At 35.4% G+C, this 18,488-nt stretch overlaps 1 protein-coding gene and 1 pseudogene across 1 annotated transcript; one reads left to right on the top strand and one right to left on the bottom strand.

Annotated features, from left to right (window-relative positions):
- The first annotated feature begins 1,964 nt into the window (after positions 1-1,964).
- On the top strand, positions 1,965-8,653 carry LOC122317134 (annotated as a pseudogene).
- A 980-nt stretch (positions 8,654-9,633) lies between these two features.
- On the bottom strand, positions 9,634-12,142 carry LOC122317461 (nifU-like protein 1, chloroplastic). The gene is made up of 3 exons (XM_043134570.1): positions 11,589-12,142; positions 10,318-10,454; positions 9,634-10,228 (listed from the first exon to the last, which is right to left on the bottom strand). Exons 1-3 carry the CDS (start codon positions 11,917-11,919, stop codon positions 10,040-10,042), a joined length of 657 nt encoding a protein of 218 aa, XP_042990504.1. The 5' UTR covers positions 11,920-12,142; the 3' UTR covers positions 9,634-10,039.
- Between the last annotated feature and the right edge of the window lie 6,346 nt (positions 12,143-18,488).

Here is an 18,488-nt window from a genome sequence, read left to right as displayed (position 1 = left end):
AATTAGAGCATTGGTGTCACTTACAGCTCAAAAAGGTTGGAAAATCTTGCAATTAGATGTGAAGTCAGCATTCCTAAATGGTGTACTAGAAGAAGAGGTTTATGTCAATCAACCGAGGGGTTTGAAAAAGAAGAAGGCAAAGTTTACAAGCTAAAGAAAGCTTTGTATGGACTAAAACAGGCACCATGAGCCTGGTATGGGAGAATTGACAATTATGGGAGAATCAACATATAGAAGTATAGTGGAAAGTTTGCTATACTTATGCAATACCATACTTGATATTTTATTTGCTACTAGTTTGCTTTCAAGGTTTATGCAATGTCTTAGTCAAATTCATTTTGGCACTACCAAAAGGATTTTGAGGTACTTGCAAGGAACAATCAATTTTGGCACTTGATATGAAAAAACATAAGTATAAAGTTGGTAGGTTTCATTGACAATAATTGGGCAGGCTCGTATGATGATATGAGAAGCACTTCAGGGTATTGCTTCAGTCTTGGATCTGCTATATTCTCTTGGAGCTCAAGAAAGCAAAGAAATGTAGCTCAATCCACTGTTGAGGCTGAGTATGCAGCTGTTGCTGGATCTGCAAACCAAGCCATTTGGTTAAGAAGAATTCTTGAAGACATGGGTGAAAAGCAACTTGGATCTACTCAAATATTTTGTAACAACAAATCTGCTATTACAATTGCCAAAAATCTTGTCCAGCATAGTAGAACTAAACATATAGCTATTAAATATAATTTCTTACGTGTAGTGGAATCAAATGGAGAAATTGAGATGAAGTTTTGTCAGTCTGAAGAATAAATTGCATATATTTTTACTAAAGCACTCCCTCAATACAAGTTTCAGTTTCTTAGATCACAGCTTGGTGTAACTGAAAAATAAATGAAGGAGGAGTATTGAAGTTAATTTATGTTTTAAGAATCTCTTCAGTTTTCTAGTTTACTATTATTAGTGTTTGCTATTGTTAGCTGTTTTTGGAAAGTTGTATTTTTGTTTAAATGAATTTTGTGAGTCTCTATGTAAGCTTATAAAAGCATGATCAATAGAAGATGAAGAATATAACAATAGAATCAATCTGTGATTAAGGATTGAGATTTCTCAAGAGTTCCCCTATTTTTTCCTCTATTTTGCTTCTTTGTTTAAAACTAACAACATGCAATAGTTTGACAAACATTGAACAATTATTTTACTTTTATTGATGTCTTCAACTAAGTTAAACATAGTACTAACGGTATATATATATATATAAAATATATATAGTTGGAGCATATTCGTTAGTGTACAAGGTAACAAGGAATTGAAAATGTAGTACTGATCTCGATTTTTATGTCTTGTCTAGTTTGCTGATGTTTAGTCGTGATTTATCCGTGTATTTGAAATTGGGAGATAATTTGTAGTTTAAAGAAGATGATCTGTCTCAATAAAATGCAATTCATGAAAACTGTAATTTGAAACAAGTAGCCCAATTTTCTTAATGTATGCTTGCACAAGTTACTTGAGGTAACGATATATTAGTTTTGGCTAATTACAAGAAATTACTAATGCAAATGATACACAAATCAATGATCTTCTTGTGCTAGAAAGAAATTACTAGAAGAAAATTGTTTATTTATAGATAATTATTTTATATTAAAATTAGTGTATTCTCTTAGTAAATAACTCATTATAAATGTTCATTTTTATCTCAAATCTGTTATTCGTCATTATTTAGGGGAGTTTGTGGGGAGCACTCTCTGACTGAGGATTATAGGAAGGACCAGAGGCTTTTTGAAGAGTAGGTGAAGGTTTTAAGACAACCATTAAAAAGGGCAAAAAAAGTTGGGCTGCAATCCGTGTGAACCCGACACAAATAGGGCCCAAGCCCAGAACATGTCTGCGAATCAACGACGTCATTTTCTAACGACGCCGTTTTATTTATACACATTTTACTACGGGTCAAACAAAACTCGCGGTTTGTCACCCGCACGTGATCTAATAAGCAAGCTCCTTTTCCATTTCATCTCCTTACTCCAAGCTTTCGCGCTCGTCTTACACAAGCCCTAATTGATTCGAGCCAAAACCCTAATCTCCCAATCCAAGCCTTTTGGATCAGAAAGAAAATACTACTGTGATAAAATGAAAACATAGTTCTTGCTCTTGATGTGCTTTGAGATCGAATTATCTGCGAATTCAAAACTTTCCCTGAATGTCAAACATAACCCTAAAGTTTTTGAGGATTTTCTGCGCAAATGGATGCCAAGGACATTCTGGGCTTACCCAAGAACTCAGTACCCCAAGAGAGAAAACCCAGACCCCAGAAGGACTCTCAGCGAAAACCCGGTGGCATTTCACGCGAGGTATATATATATATATATAAATGTGCAAATGTATGTGTGAATGTTTCTGTTCGTGTAATGTTTGTGAATTTAGCTAACTTTCTCTCGGGGCAGGTGTATGCGCTTACGGGTGGTTTGGCGCCCCCTAAGCCGGCGATAGATGCGTCTCAACTGAAGAAACGGCCTCCGGACGAGAAGGTCTTTAATTTTCTCGCATTTCTTCAATTTCTTAAATATTTTTATAGAGGTGTTAAAGTATGTAAGGAGAGACTGTGTTGGGAATGAGCTTGAATCGGTTTTTTCGTGAAGTTGATTTGAGCTTGAATCGGTTTTTTCGTGAAGTTGATTTCTCTCTTAATAGGAGTTGGGTTTTTATGTGCCACATTGTTGAATGGCTAATTATTTGATACTGGATTTTAGATATTCTACTTTTGTTGTTATTACTGTTAAACTTCGACCAAGAGTTGAGGTGTGCTAGACCGAATCATGGAGATGATGTGAAAACTGGGGTTATCACAGTTTCGATTTCCAGTTGTTAGTTGTCACTCGGATTGAATGAATTTTTTCGTATCATGTTTGTTCAGTTTGTATGCATAACTAGGTCAGTGCTGTATAATATTTTAAATTGAGAAATATGGGGAAGAAGAGAATTTCAAAATTTGCGTATAGGTTCTATACTAAGTGAAGATAGATATACAGGAATATTCTTATTAAAAAAAATTTTGATACGAAAATATACAAGAATACTTATAAAAAAAAATAATACAAGAATATTTCTCAATTGTTATGGCTTTTCTATCTTTCCCACTCAATTGCCTGTAGGTTCTATACCTACCCAAAAATAATTGCATGTAGGTTTTGTGCTATTATTTATAGTTTGTTACTACATGCACGTGTCTATGACTTTATGTTTGTCAGTTAATTTTATGGGATGCGGGCTCTAACTAATTTGAGAATCTGGCTCCAGATCACTTGGCAGTGGCTTCCTTTTACAAATTCTGCTCGAAAGGATAATTTGCAGCTTTATCACTGGGTAGGTTATTGTATGTCAGGATCATTGTCTCTCTACTGAACATTACTGCATTGTTATTCAGGGAGCACTAAAGTTGTTTTAACTTCTGTTTCACATTGCAGGTCAGAGTTGTAAATGGTATTCCGCCAACAGGTGACTATTCCTTTGCCAAGTACAACAAGGTATATTCACATCTGTTTCATCTTTGTGCAACGATTTTAAAGGACATTTACTCTACTTCATCTTTCTTCTTTCAATTTTTTTTTTTTTTTTTGGTTCATTGGTTTTTCTTCTAAACGTGCTCCATTAAACCTATTCTTTTCATGTAACTGAATTTTTTAGTTTATGTGATGTTGTGCAGTCTGTTGATATTGTCAAATACACAGATGAGGAGTATGAGAAGTACTTGACTGATCCTGTAGGTATCAATTTAAGATTCATCTGTCAATTTTATTTTCTCTACTCAATTGCAAGATTTCTTTTCATTAGGAAGAAAAATAGGTATATAAATTAAAACATTATAATTTAAGCCTTCATTGTGAATGTCATGCTGTTGCTTTAAAACTTTATATACCTGTTAAACTTCATTCGCAGCATTATGCTGAAATTGCAGTGTTTAACTTCAGTATCTGTCAGATATAGTCATTTTGGTTTAATGATTCCAACCTAACCTTTTGAATATTTTTGTTTGAATTCTCATCTCGGTTGTGCCACTTAATGAGTTGTGGCTAGGTATCAATACATAATTTCTGCATCATAGGATTTATAGCAGCATCATGTTTTGGATCTAGTACCTAAATTCTCGTCATATTTAATCTTTGTCAGGTGTGGACCAAGGAGGCGACAGATCAGTTGTTTGAGTTGTGCCAACAGTTTGACCTCCGTTTTATTGTGATAGCTGACAGGTTCCCATCATCTTGGACTGTGGAGGAATTGAAAGATCGATACTACAGTGGTACTGATCATGCTCTGTTTGTTTAAATTTGGTGCTGCTGATTTAATGTTTCTAATTTATGCTTGAGTCATCTATTTAGACATCTGGGATACATTATACTATTTTTCTTTCAGCACATTCTTGAATGTTTTTCCTGATGATTAGGTATTCTCTGTGTGCAGTGGCTCGAGCTATATTGAGTGCTAGAGCTCCATCTCCTGGTGACATTTCTGGCCACCCACTTGTTAAGGTGTGATAGCTTTATTACTGCAATATATGCACAAAAATCTAACTAGGGTTTATATGTCGATCTAAATTTTTTATTCCCTTTTCTTGACTGTATATTGTTAATTAAAAGGTCCGTTATATCAGAGCATTGTTCAATTCCTCCTTGATATAGGAACCTTACAATGTTTCACAAGAGACAAAACGCAAGCAAGCATTATCTAAGGTCCTCTCTCAAACTAAACAGCAAGAGTGAAAAGATACTGAGGTCTAAACCTTTATATGCATTTCTAAATCTCCTATTTGCAGTTATGAGATCGAGTTGTTTAATAACTTGTTTGTTGGTTGTTCACTGTGCCTTTCCCCAGGTTCTTGAAGAAGCAAAAAGATTAACAGAGTCACGGATGGTTGCAAGGGTAAAGCATTGAATTAGATGTGCTACTATGTCTTTTTTCAGTATCTGGTGACATCCACTGCAACGGATGAAAGAGGAGACAATTTTACCCAGATTACATTTAATTTGCCACTAACCCTGGTTGTTGCACTTGTTTTCTCATAAGTGGTATTAAAGCTGAAAGCTCCCATATTGGGTTAGAAGTAGAGAGCTTTACGCATCTATGGAGTGTTTCAATGTTGTAGATCCATTGCCTCTATCTTTTAGTTTAAAGCCTGTCCAACCAAAATGCTTCAATTTTTCTTTTTTGTTATATCAGGAACTATATGACTTATGAAATTAGTTAGTTGATCATTGCTAAGATTTAAATATTCTAGAGAATATGTTACTGAATAATTGGAAGTTTACATAGATGAGACTGTTATTTGTGTTTAACTAGATGTCATAAGCATTCTAGTTTCTGCCTTTTAACCAGATTCTACATGTTTTTCTTGTTGTTGGGACCATCACTTATACTTCTGCTGGTAAAACTGTGGACGATGGAAGAGCTTGAAACTTCCTTTTCAATACTTTATTCCTTTGGGCAGTTTCCATTGCCTGTAATGAGCTGAGTTTTCATGATGTTATTCTCTCTTTTTCTATTTCTAACTAGGTGTTCCTCTTGTATTCTTCATGTATACTCAGGTTAAGCTTTTTACTTTATTAATAAATTTCTTGCTACTCGTAACACCAAGTGTACTACCCACATAATGTCGTTGACATGCTAGTCACTGATATGCTGTCACATTAACCATAAAAAAATGATTGGATTGATTGCCACTGCTACATCATTGGTGTTACAAGTAGAGTTTTCCTTGATAAGATTTTTTATTACTAGTAAAAAACTGAATGGGATATAGAATCCGATTGCTTAATCACCTTTGTCGTTTTATTAATCTTAGTGTTGTGAATGGTTGTTAATGGATCTCTTGTTAGAGGTTTATAGCTATCATGTTTTGTGATATTGTAATAATATAAAGGAAGGTCTATGTTCTTGTATTTGCATGTGTCCTCGTGGTGCATGTCCATGTGTTCTACAGGTTAGTTTATTATTTAGTTTTCTGCTTTTCAGGGAGGCGAAGGGTTTGAATTGTCTTTCCCATTAAATGCTGGTCCAGAAAGTGCTGAGAGGGCTGTTATTCCAGGTGATACTGTATCACCTTTGTCCAATGTTGAGCTTCCCACTGCAGCAGTTGCACCTTCAACTTCAATGGTAGGCAATGCCTCTATTCTGGCTTCTCTTCGTATGGTAAATTAATAGTCTGTTTGTCAGTTATGCTCTCACTCTATTTATCTGTGTGTTGGCATTTATGCACGTTATCTTGGCAATAAAGGTCGGCTCTAAGTTATTATGGACTTCTGAAATTGAACTTTGTTTCTGATTTTTATATAAACACTTGGTTGTACTTTGCTTTTCTTTTCTTTTTAAATTTTATTGAAGTAAAATTTTGAGCTGGATGTTGCCTCACTTTTTAATGCTGTTTACACAAGTTTGTCTGCCTCGAGGCTGTTGCCCAACTGTATCTGTCATTGAAAAAATTGTCCAACTGACTGAGAATTTTTCAGCTTCTAGTATATCTGAGAACTTATGCACTTGACCAAATGGTGCAAGCTGAAAGCTCATCTGCTGGACTTCGGACTATAAAGCGAGTCGAGCAAACTTTACTAGAAATTGGGGTTTGTTTCTGCTCCCTGAGTTGTTGGTGCTGTATGTATACCTTTTTCTTTGCAGTATTATATGTTGGCAGATTGTATAATACCGAGGGGTGGTTAGATTAAGATTTTATCTATGATAGTTTTACCATCCTTCAACCTGAATTTCTTTGTTTCACCCCACTCCCCTATCAAATGGTATACTCTTTTAGAGAACAATTCTGAAAATGAGAAATAAGATTAATAATATTTTTCTTGATAATTATAAAGACCAGAAAACATACAAAGACAATTTTGTGCTCTTGCTTTATAATTTCTTACAGCTCTTTTTAAGTTAGCTAAAACCTTACCATACTATATCTTTTATTAACGGGAATATTTTCAATAATTAGATGTTTCTTCAGTTGCTAAGTAGTGATTTTGCTTTGCGAATAGTTATTCCTTTATCTTTCTCTATTCTATTTAAATCACCAAAAGGTGTATCAATAGTTATCCTATCTTTACCAGGTCAATCTAAAACCCTGAGTTCCAACCAAAGCCGTTTGTGCAGAGCATCTTGAATTGAGAAGAGAAATACTGACTACTTAATCTTCAGAAGCAGGTATTACTACTCGTTGAATTCTTTTCATTTTTAACATTTCCTTTCTTGACCTCATCTAACTGTCTTCTCATTCTCCCTATTTAATTTTTATTCCTCTGGTTGACTTTTAGTGCTAAGATTGTTGAAGTTCTACGGCCAATTAAACATTGAAACCAACTCTCCTCCCCCCAAAAGTAAAAGAATAAAAAATAAAGTGCACGAGAGAGAGAGAGAGAGAGAGAGAGAGAGAGAGAGAGAGGATTTTACATGTTTTGGGTTATAGATTTTCTCATTCCACAATAATGTGTAGGAATATAAGGGACTAGTGGTAGGAATATAGACCTACTTGGGAAGGGTATGAATAATGTTTAGTAATTTACCATCCTAGTATAGACATGGCAGTGTTGTTGCGGAAATAAAAGTATGATAATATAAAAGTGTTTACTTCTCCCCTACCTATAAAAAAAAGTGTTTACTTCTCCCCAATTGTTGGGTTCCTTGGATTTAATCACTTGAAGGTTCAATTTTCAGTTGCAATATAAGGAGGCAGAAGGTTCATCTTTTCGTGATGGTTCGTATGCTGATGCACCCCGCACACGTAAGGTATTAATCTGTTTTTTTCTTCCTTTCTCGTTTTGGTTGGTTTCTGTATCTTGAGCTTTTGATTCTAGAATTCTAACAGCGTTCACACTGTTGGGGATCAGGATCGGACCTTTGTTCCAGACACAAGTTTTGTGGGTAATATTAGACACTTCCATCTGACTTTGTATAATGTATAAATGCTCAGCAGCATGGTTTTTCGTTTCCATATTGAGACAAGTGAGTGTTATGGTAATATTTATTATGTGTTTAATTGCAATTTCAGGGGAAAGGGTTGGCAAACGGGACCAGAAACGGAAGATACCCATTTGTCTGCTTCATATTGTCCAATGATTTTTGTTTTCATCCCCAACTCTTTTGCTTATTGTATTTTAATCTTTCTCTGTAATTGTACCTTCAAGGCCCCTGGAAGGCCATCAGAAGCTCCATCATCGCCAGCTCAGTCTAAAAGGCCTAGAAAAATGAAGGCAACAGATCTATAAGTGAAGAATCAAATTGAACTTTCCACAAAGTAGAATGTAGAATACATGCGAAACGTTTATTGTAGGGTACAGAATTTGGGCTGAAGGAAGCTTTCGTTGCAGAAGCCTTTCTGTAGGCACTGAAGGAATTTTGTTGAAAAGCAAAAGTTGAAGCACTAACGCATGACCAACTCATGTCCTTGTAGCGAAAAGTTTAGTCCGTGCATCATCGTAACTTAGTTGAGTTTATGCCACAATGCTTTTAGCAAGTTGGAGAAACAAGAGATCTTTGTGGATGGTGAGATTTTGTAAATAAAAAGAAGAGTCTATCTCATTTGATGAGATTTCTAAGCTTTTTTTCCCTCTTAGAAGATGTATTGACTGTTAACCTTTGTCAGTCTCGCGGAATAGAGCTCCTGTTAATGTTGCTGTCAGACTATGTTATACTTTCAAGTTTCTTCAACATGTTGATGCACACCGGCATTCATTAACCAAGTGCGGAAGGAGGAAGTTCACACTCCATTTGTTGTAGGAAACTATTCTCAAATCCATCTAATTTCCAGGAGATCCCAGCAAAAAATGAAAAAATAAAAACTAATTTCAAGGAGAGGGCTTTAGGCTGCGTCTTTCCTGTAATTGGGCTCGGAAAAGTCAGTCACTAAACTTGGAGCAAATCAGCCAGAGCTTGGATTTTTCAGCCCCTCTTACAAATTATGCATGTTAAATGATCTTCTTCTTTACTTATCAAAAAAAAAAAAAATGATCTTCTTCTCACAAACATTTGGGCAAATGGAGTTCCTGAGCGCCTTTTTTCAACCTTCTTGCTGTTGTAAACCTTCAGTCTGTCCTCCCCCACCCTCTCGAGCTTGTTTAAAAGCTTAAACCGATTCCAGATTAACAATACAACTCAAAAGGCACATTGCTATCATGTACAAACTTTTCAAGGCGAAGTTTGTTGGATTTTTGGACACTTCAAACCAAAAATAATAGGGTCAAATACAAAACTAGTCCCCTATGGTTTGTTTGAAATTTAAATTGCTAACTATGTCTTTTAACAAAGCCTTTTTACAATGATCAAATCGCTAATAAATCATTAAAAAGATCATATCAGCACCAAAGTATGCACAATATTTTCATCAATTTATCTTGCTGGTTGAAATCAAGTATTACTGCTGATGCAGACAATAATGTCAGCCCATAGAGACATGTTTTGTAAGGACTTACCCCTGACTCGCGCCTTTGATGTGATTAATGTCTAGTTTATAACAAAATTGAATCGATCTGCCATCTACCAAAAAAGAAATCTTCTGAATCCATTGGTAGTTTTATCACGTGAGGAGTTATAACTAAATAAAAACGAGATTTAAAGCTTTCTAACAGTCGACTAAATTAGAGCTTTCCAAGGTGCACAATATGGAGCAAAAATATTTACAAACAATATTTCTCTGTAAATTTACCGACATCTACAAACCCAAAAGCACCAATTGGGATAATAAATCCAGTTCGAAGGCTATAAGGGTAGAGGGAATTCACAACATTATTTATTCAGTCTTTTATATATGACAAATCTCGTCTATTAAGGAAGGAAATCTTGAAATGTGCACTGTAAGCCAGCAATTATCGTGTGACATACAATATAAGATACAAGACACCAACATTCACTTCATTGCATGCACTGAATGTGATCATATATAATGCAATTCCTGGACCGGTTAGCTTCAGAGATTGCAGCTTAACTATGTCTAACAAAGTGATCCTGGACCCAAATGAAAATGCCAGAACATATAACTAATTAGCTGAGCTGCAAGGTTATGAGCAACCTAGCCAGTGAACACAACATTCACAACATCCGGGAACTTCTCTTTAATTGCTGCTTTAATTCCTGTTCCAATGGATTCAGGCCCCACATACTTTACGAGGCAATCCCCTCCTTCAACAGACAATACTTCCACGCTGCCACCATAGTTCTTAATGGCTGGTCTCAATACGTCAAGATGACCATTTACCGACTGCAGTTTCAGATCTAGAAATGTCATTATTGATGGAATTCAACTCATGTCTTTTATTCCTTATCAGCTAATGTCGGTATATAAGTTACCTCAACAGTTGTCCCCCCAACTTCCTCATCATATACTTGTCGAATGTCCTTCACTGCATCTCCAAACTTTTCCTTTAGTACCCGTTCGATCCCCATCTTCATAGTAGTTGTCGAACTAGGACAGCTCCCACATGCTCCTGCACATTAATTCAATGCCACGAAAGTCACATGAGTTTAATACAATTATAGGTCTGTGATACAAAAAAAACATAAGAATCATATATTTTCTTCCCATATCTTTTCCAGCAAGAAAACTTCACAATTCAAGTTATGTAGTGTTATCCTGTCTTTCCAAATGACCCGCATGAATCAATAAGAGTTAGATGGTATCTACTGTGCCAAAAATGCAGTTCGTGTGTGTCCAGGAACCAACTCTCAAAACAGGTGCGGCCATATGTAAATGTTATCCTAATTATTAAAGAAAGAAGATGTATTTATCTAAAAAGGCAAAACAAAAGCCCAGTTTAGATTAAGAAATCCCCTCATTCATCTCATCTAATCATTATAACTTTTCCAAATTCCCACATCAAATATAATAAACAATTCAACTTTTTCAAATTCCAAAACAATAATAATATTAAAAAATAATATTCTAACAATATCTTATTTAACTTTCATCTCGACTCTTAATCCAAACCTCCCCTTAAGACAAACGTATGGACAATCTGATCTTTGAGCAAACTGGTAGCTTGGGAATAACATATTTCACGTCAAAATGATTGACAAAAGAAATAAATCAGCAGACCAAAACTCTTAAAGCGTATTGCCTATAGATAATAAACCCAATCATGAAGTATTGAGAGTTCCATTATGTTTCGTTGAGCAGCGGTACCAATGACCCGCTGCATCCATTACAACCACATTAAGCTAACCAAAATCACAAGCTTGTGGTCATGCTTCCTCTCACTAATAACGTGTTCATTTCTATTTGACTCGGCCTTCTATGACACGAAATGAATCAAACTGACAAACGATGAATTCATAAAACATGGAGACAAAACTGCTGCTTGTGATCTTTCATAAAGGTCTTAACCTTGATCACACTAATTGCTACCGAGTCCATATTTTAAACAGGGAAAAAAACTATTCTAAAATAACGCCATCGAAGTTTCTTGGACAAGCTTCGCCAGAACAAAATTAAAATACTCACTACCCAAAAATCAAAATGAACAAAAGTATGTCATTCAAGACGAAGACAATCAAAACAAACAGCCAATCAAATTATAAAGTCAAAATATATGAAAAAGAAAAAACAAGAAGAGACGAGGCACCTTGGAGTTTGAGAGATACGATGCCATCTTCGACAGACACAACGTCGACGTTTCCACCATCGGCGATGAGATAGGGCCGAACGTCCTCGAGAACCAAGTCTACGTTTCGAGCGGTGAGCTCGAATTTCTGGGCAGAGTACAGTCCCGGCGAAGAGCCAGCGGGAGCACTTGGATTCGAGGCCTTTATGGCAGTTTTGGAAAAGAGCCTCCTTTGAGAGGCTCGTTGGGCTTCTTTCAGAGATACGAATTGTGGGAACTGATAGGTTGTGGATGGGAATTTGGGGGAAGACGTTGGGGCTTTAGGCAATCCGGTGGCTGTTAGAGACGCCATTGTTGGAGCAGCGATTGTGCCGGAAACGACTGGGATGGTAGGATGTTCGAGTTTAGGGGTTTGGGTATTTTAAGAAATTGACGGGCAATTAGGAATAAATCGGTATTTCAGTGTGGTGGCGGAGCAGGATCAATCCAATCTTTTATTTTTTTTCAGGGAGAATTTTATGTTAAGCCTGAAAATCATACCATGAAGATTGAATTGATACTTTGCACACAATGCACGTAGTAATTGATACTTTGCACACAATGCACACACTACGTGGCTTCTCTTAGTTTTATATATATTTTTTTCATTTTGACTAAAACTGTGCATTTTGACCTAATTTAAATTACGGTTTCATGCCTACATCTCCATTCGAAATAAACCCACAAAGCACCTTTTCGTTCGACAGCAATCCCCCGCGTACTGGTCCATCTACCCAAGCCTCCCAGCGAAGAAGCAACCCTTCGGTTCAACTCATCATGCAGATCAAGAAGGAAGTTATCTATACAAAATAAATAATAAATAATTTTACTTACCCATTTCAACTATAATGTTTTCTAAACCCAAATCGAAATAGAGAGTGTGTAATGGAGAAAAACCGAAATTGACGACAAAAGGAAAACGTTGAAGACAACCGCCACGAGGAACAAAGCTTCAATCAAAGTGACAGGAGGCTAGGGTTTCGGCAAGACAAAGAGAGAGAAAGAGAGACAAAGTAGAAGACGACCATGGGGCGAGGAGAGAGAGAGAGAGAGAGAGAGAGAGAGAGAGAGAGAGAGAGAGAGAGAGAGAGAGAGAGACTGTGAGAGAGATAGAGATGAAACTGTGAGGGCTGAGGGTCCTCGACACCCTCAGTCCTTTCTATGCTCGGGAGGAGGGGGGTTAATGCCCAAATTAGGGATTCGAAATGAGGGAGACGGTTCATTGGTGGCGTTAGTGAACCCGATCTGGTCTACAAGTCATGTGTGCATTGTGTGCACCGAGCAGTGGCTGCTGAGTGGATTTATTCTTCATAGATTATTATTGAAAGGAAGTTCCTCCTATTATGAGGGCAGTGTAAAACTTTGGATTTACATCCTCTAACGCCTTATGGGCAGACAAATTTTAAACTAAACTAAATTACAAATAATTATTATTAAAAGGAAAATCTAATTGTAAGTGACTCTGCATTTCAATACGTATACCAATCCAACATGAAAAGTTACACTTTAATGAAAATGTATAGATTTGTAACTTTGAATCAATTTAGTAAAACGGTTCGTTTAGCACAGTGAAAAGAAAATATCTTCCCCTTTCGTGTCTCATTCTCCCTTCCCCTTCCCCATGATAGAGATTTCTACCATCTTTCTCCTTCTCCTTCATACATTTTTCATTAGATTTTTCCTTCTCCTTCATCCATTCCTACACTCCTCCAGCCATTCGGCACCCTTCTCCTTCTTCTTTCTCATGTCTCGACAGCAACACAATATTAGAGCATTCAAAGCATAAAACATGTCTCGACGGTAACATAGTATTGGTCTCCATGGCCATTTTGGCAGGAATGTTAGTTGGTCCATGTTAGAATAGCATTTTTATTTTTATTTTGCTTTTTATAATGTCTTTGTACCATTTGTAGGTGGGAATGGTACATGCATCTCCTATTTTCCCTAGGTTTTATGGACCCTGAGTTGCAAATAATGGAGTTTTAACTTTTAGATTTTTCCATTGTTAATCTTTGGTCTTGTAGATGAGATTTCATGGAAGTTTAAGCTACGATTACTTTGTGAGGAGATGAAGTCACCTTAACAGAGATTAAGGGATTTTTGAACAATCACCAATCCAACAAATCCCACTAGCAATCTGCAGTAGATGGAGAATATGGAGATGAAAACTTATGATTATTTTGTGAACTCGCATGCAGATGGAGAGTTTCTTAGGGATGAGAAGGTGAAGCTTGCTGACGTTCGTTGCCTCTTTTATCTTCTTTTCTTTGTGTTTCCTTATTCTTCTCTCTCTCTCTCTCTCTCTCTCTCTCTCTCTCTCTCTCTCTCTCTCTCTCTCTCTCTCTCTCTCTCTCAATTTTTTTTATATATCATTAACATCTGAGAAAATCGTCCACATCAGCATTGATGTATAGATCAGTCTACAAATTCGTTTGTATATAGCATAATTGATTACTAAAATCTTAAAATAGAAAGTTTCAACACAAAAATATTAAACTTCATCCTAATTTAACATTTGCTTGAACTCCCAATCTACTTTTAAGCAAAAAAAATTTCGAGCTGGATTAGAAGATTAGTATATGAATTCCCTGGTTACTGATTTCGTGTTAAATCTAGAAAACATACAGATAGGTCGTCTTTCTGAAAATGTGAAACAAAAGTCCATTATAAGCTAACTTTATAAGGTCAAACCTTTTGCCCCTACTGAAAAGGAGCAAAGCCGCTTCGCACCACTGATAGATTACTGAAGATTCAGTTCAAAAGACCCTACTTAGTTTTGCAAGACTTTATCCTAACTCAAATTCCTTGTGATGTTGAAAAATACATCGATTTGGAATATCATAAAGTGATGATCAAGATTAATAATTCGTCTGGCATTATTGGGGATGGAAGTCACTCGCTAGTGCACCTCATCCAAGGTTCACACTGCTAAGTCAATTCATGATTTGATGCACTCAAGCCTCATGTTTTAGACAGAGTGTTATGCTATACTTCAAGACTGACACAATTCGAAGGAACTCTAACTTATTCGGGCGAAAATCCCGTCTAATAAAATTATTTTTAGAACAATTTTTTGTCACTATTATAACCGTCACTCATGATGGCAGTCAACATGATCGATCCAGCAAGCCACCTCTTTAATGAGCTTACAATATTTATGGGTTAAATTATGTTGGTGAGATACACAATAATAAAATAAAAATTATAATGAAATTAAAATCCAAATGAAATCAGTTTAAATTGAGGTACAGAAATATCGTTCTTTAAGAATATTCAAGTCCTCTATAGTATACAAAATTTCAAATGAGTCTGTACAGCAAACCTCATCTTAACTTATCTCCTCTATGATACAACAGCGTAATTAATTATTGTATAGCTCGAACCAACTCTATACAAGTAGTTGAGTCCAAAGCTCCACTAGAAAAAATACATCTATCTTATCTGGAAAAATTTTCAAAAATATTTATGTACACACTTTGTACTTTTCTTTTTGTTTTTCACTTTTCTTTCTTCAAGAGAGATTATTATGCATCATGGAATGTATGATTTGCATTGAACCTTCAAGTGAAACAATAACTTTTACTTTAGAGTTAGTAGTAGTCCCATATTTTTTTTTAATCAAGAACAATTAATATTCTTATAGAAATAATATAACTTAGTCATTACAATATTTCTCATTCAAAACGTTATTCAATATTTGCAAAGGCCCTTCTTCTTTCCAGATCCTTTCTTTAGTATGTGATAGTGCCAACTTTGCAAGTTGATTAGCTACTGTGTTAGCTTCTTTGTTGTTGAACGTTACCTTCCAGCTTGATCTCTCACTCATCATTCTTCTAACGTAATGTATTTTAGCCCCATAATCTGTACGAATATCCTTATTAATGTTAGTTGTATTAACAACTGCTTGAGAATCACCTTCAAATATTACATTAGCAAACCCCAAATCCTTTGATTTTCTTATTGCCATGGCTGCAACTATTATAGGCTTTAAATAACAATTAATATTTGAACTTAGGGAAGCCATTATCTCTCCTACAGCATCTCTAACAATAGCCCCAAGACTTGTTTTCTTTAATTTTTCATCTACAGTTGCATCACAATTTGCTTGCACTTGGTTATCAACAAGTTTGCTCCACTTGATCATATTTCTTCCGTCGGTTCTTGCTTGGTGAGCCTGAAAAAATTATCTAGCCCTGTAGTTGCTACTTTAGCTACCAGACAAATCTATTTTCAAAAAAATAAGGCGTTTCTTATAATCCAAATCCATCTTATTATAAAAACTGTCAACTCCATATCTTCATAATTCAGTTTTGAGCATGGTTTCTTCTAGAGCTCCTTAAACTCATATTATAAGATAGACCATTTCCTAACTAGACCAATAGTTTCAGCCCACACATCACTTACAACAATGCAGTTCTATATAGCATGTAGTACAATTCAACTTCCCTTTCACATATAGGACATAGAGAACTTTCAACAATCTTCTTCTTAAATAGATTTTGCCTTGTTGGTAGCAGATTGTGGCATGTTTTCCATATACATGTTTAATCTTTCCTAATACTTTGAGTCCACATATTTGTTTCCATTTTATCTCCCCTTTTGATGAAGTAGAAGGTCTCCTTTTAGTAGCCTTTTCCTTGTATGTTGAAGATGATATGCACTTCTAGTAAAGAAATTCACATTGACTGTATGTCCCCATATCAATTTATCTTTACTCTCCATCTACTCACAGTTAAACTGCAAATTTTTTCAACTTCTTCTTGTTTGAGTATTTGATGGATCAACCTTTCAATCCAGCTCCCCGTATTTGCATCTATAAATTCTTCTACTTTTGCCTTACTATGTAATAGCTGAATTGGGGATTGCACTTTAAAAGTAGGAATAGGATCCACTAATCCTTCCGAATTTTAATTTTTTTCCTGTTCCCCACCCTCCATAACATTCCTACTTAGACTAAGTTTAGTGATGATCAGGGGCTTCTCCATATCAATGAAGAATGCGAGCTCGATTTTGCTTCCAATAATTGCCATTCTTGAAATACCTCTTTCATAATTCTTACCACCAAGGAGTTTGGGTTTTCCTACATCCTCCATATCTCTTTGGCTAGCATGGCCTTATTAAAAGATAGAAGATCTCTAAACCCAAGGCTTCATTTTTGCTTTGATTTCCTAACCCCCCCTCCAAAAAAAAAATAATTCTCCCATCATCGTGGTACTTTTTTTGGAACACTTCTTTGGCAACGTGAACACACTAATAGAATATATTTGTATAGCTTGTATCACTACCTTTATTAAGATTTCCTTGCTTGCCTGTGAGAGAAAAGTATTCTTCTGGCTATTAATCTTTGACCAAACTCTCTTTCAACACCCTGAAAGAACTATATTTTGATCTACCCACCATTGAAGGCAAACCAAAATAATTTTCGTAATTAGTGCTAATAGGGACTCCTGTAGCTCTTTTGAGTTTGGGATTGGTCCGATTCTCTTGTATTAGAGCTGAAAAAGATAGAAGTTTATTGTTTGTTTAAACATTGACCCAATGCTTTCTCATGCTTCTCTAGTAGATCTTGTATCTTTTTTCAATTCAGTAACATTTGCTCTACAAAATAGGACTATTACTTCTAAAGGGAAATAAAAAATCAATGCTCACACATAACAGTCTAGGTGTTTATATGAGCTTTATTAGCCACCTACAACATTGTGCTAATCTCAATTTCATGAGTGTATTTGAGAACAAGTCTAATTCTCATAGGAAGCAACCTCACTTCCACACTCACATAGGTGAAATTTGTCAAGTAATTTTAACACCCCACTCATAAGACCTACGTATAATTTTATTAAGGGTTTTTTTAAAAAACTCATCCTCACAATCATTACTAGATAATGCACTTACACCATAGGAATGGAAAATAAAATATATAGCACATTTCTTACGACTACCAAATGATTCGTTCTTCCTATTTAATTCAGTTCTTAAGATCTTTGATCTCTAGATTGGGTATCCTCATATGTGGTTCAAGATTGTATGGACTTTAATCTCATTATTCTTGATGTATTTCATACTCTTTCTCTTGTTAAGGCCTTGGTCAGTGGATCTACTGCATTACAACATAATTTTACATAATCCATATTAATGACACTACTACTTAGATAGGATCTCACAGTATTGTATTTTCTTCTTATTGGTCTGGATTTACCATAGTAATAGCGATTTTGTACTCTGTCAATAGTAGCAATGCTATCATTATGAATTAATATGAGTGGAACTTGTTTTTCCCATAAAGTAATTTCATATAATAAATTTCTCAACTAGCTTGCTTCCTCCCTTGTAAAGCCAAAGTTATAAGCTTAACTTCCAAAGTTGAATGAGTAATAATTATTTGTTTTCTAGACTTCCAACATATAGTACCAAATATCAATAAATCATTCATATATAGGCTAATAATAACATGAAATACATTTATCACTCTCTTAGAGCCATTCTCAATTATACAAGTGTCAAATTTTTCATGCCATTGTTTAGGGGTCTCTTCTAAACCATATAGGGATTTTGTCAACTTACACACTTTGTTTTATTGGTCAAACTCTACAAAACCTTCAAGTTGATCCATATAAATTTTTCCATCGAGGTCCCCATTAATTTTTTTTTTTAACATGCATTATATGAATTTTTAAATTATAGATTCCTACAATGATAATCAATAATTTAATGGATATTATTCTTGTAACCAGATAAAACAATATAAAAAAAATCAAGGTTAGGTTTTTGTTTAAAACCTTTTATGACAAACCTAGCCTTGAATTTTTCAATTGTTCCATCCAGTTTAAGTTTCTTTCTAATGACCCATTCACACCCTATAGTTCTGCAACCCGGTGATAATTC

Source organism: Carya illinoinensis, chromosome 7 (assembly GCF_018687715.1).
Source record: "Carya illinoinensis cultivar Pawnee chromosome 7, C.illinoinensisPawnee_v1, whole genome shotgun sequence".
In the NCBI taxonomy this organism is placed as follows: domain Eukaryota; kingdom Viridiplantae; phylum Streptophyta; class Magnoliopsida; order Fagales; family Juglandaceae; genus Carya; species Carya illinoinensis.
Note: the sequence above shows the minus strand (reverse complement) of the source record. Positions and strands in the feature narration are given on the sequence as shown.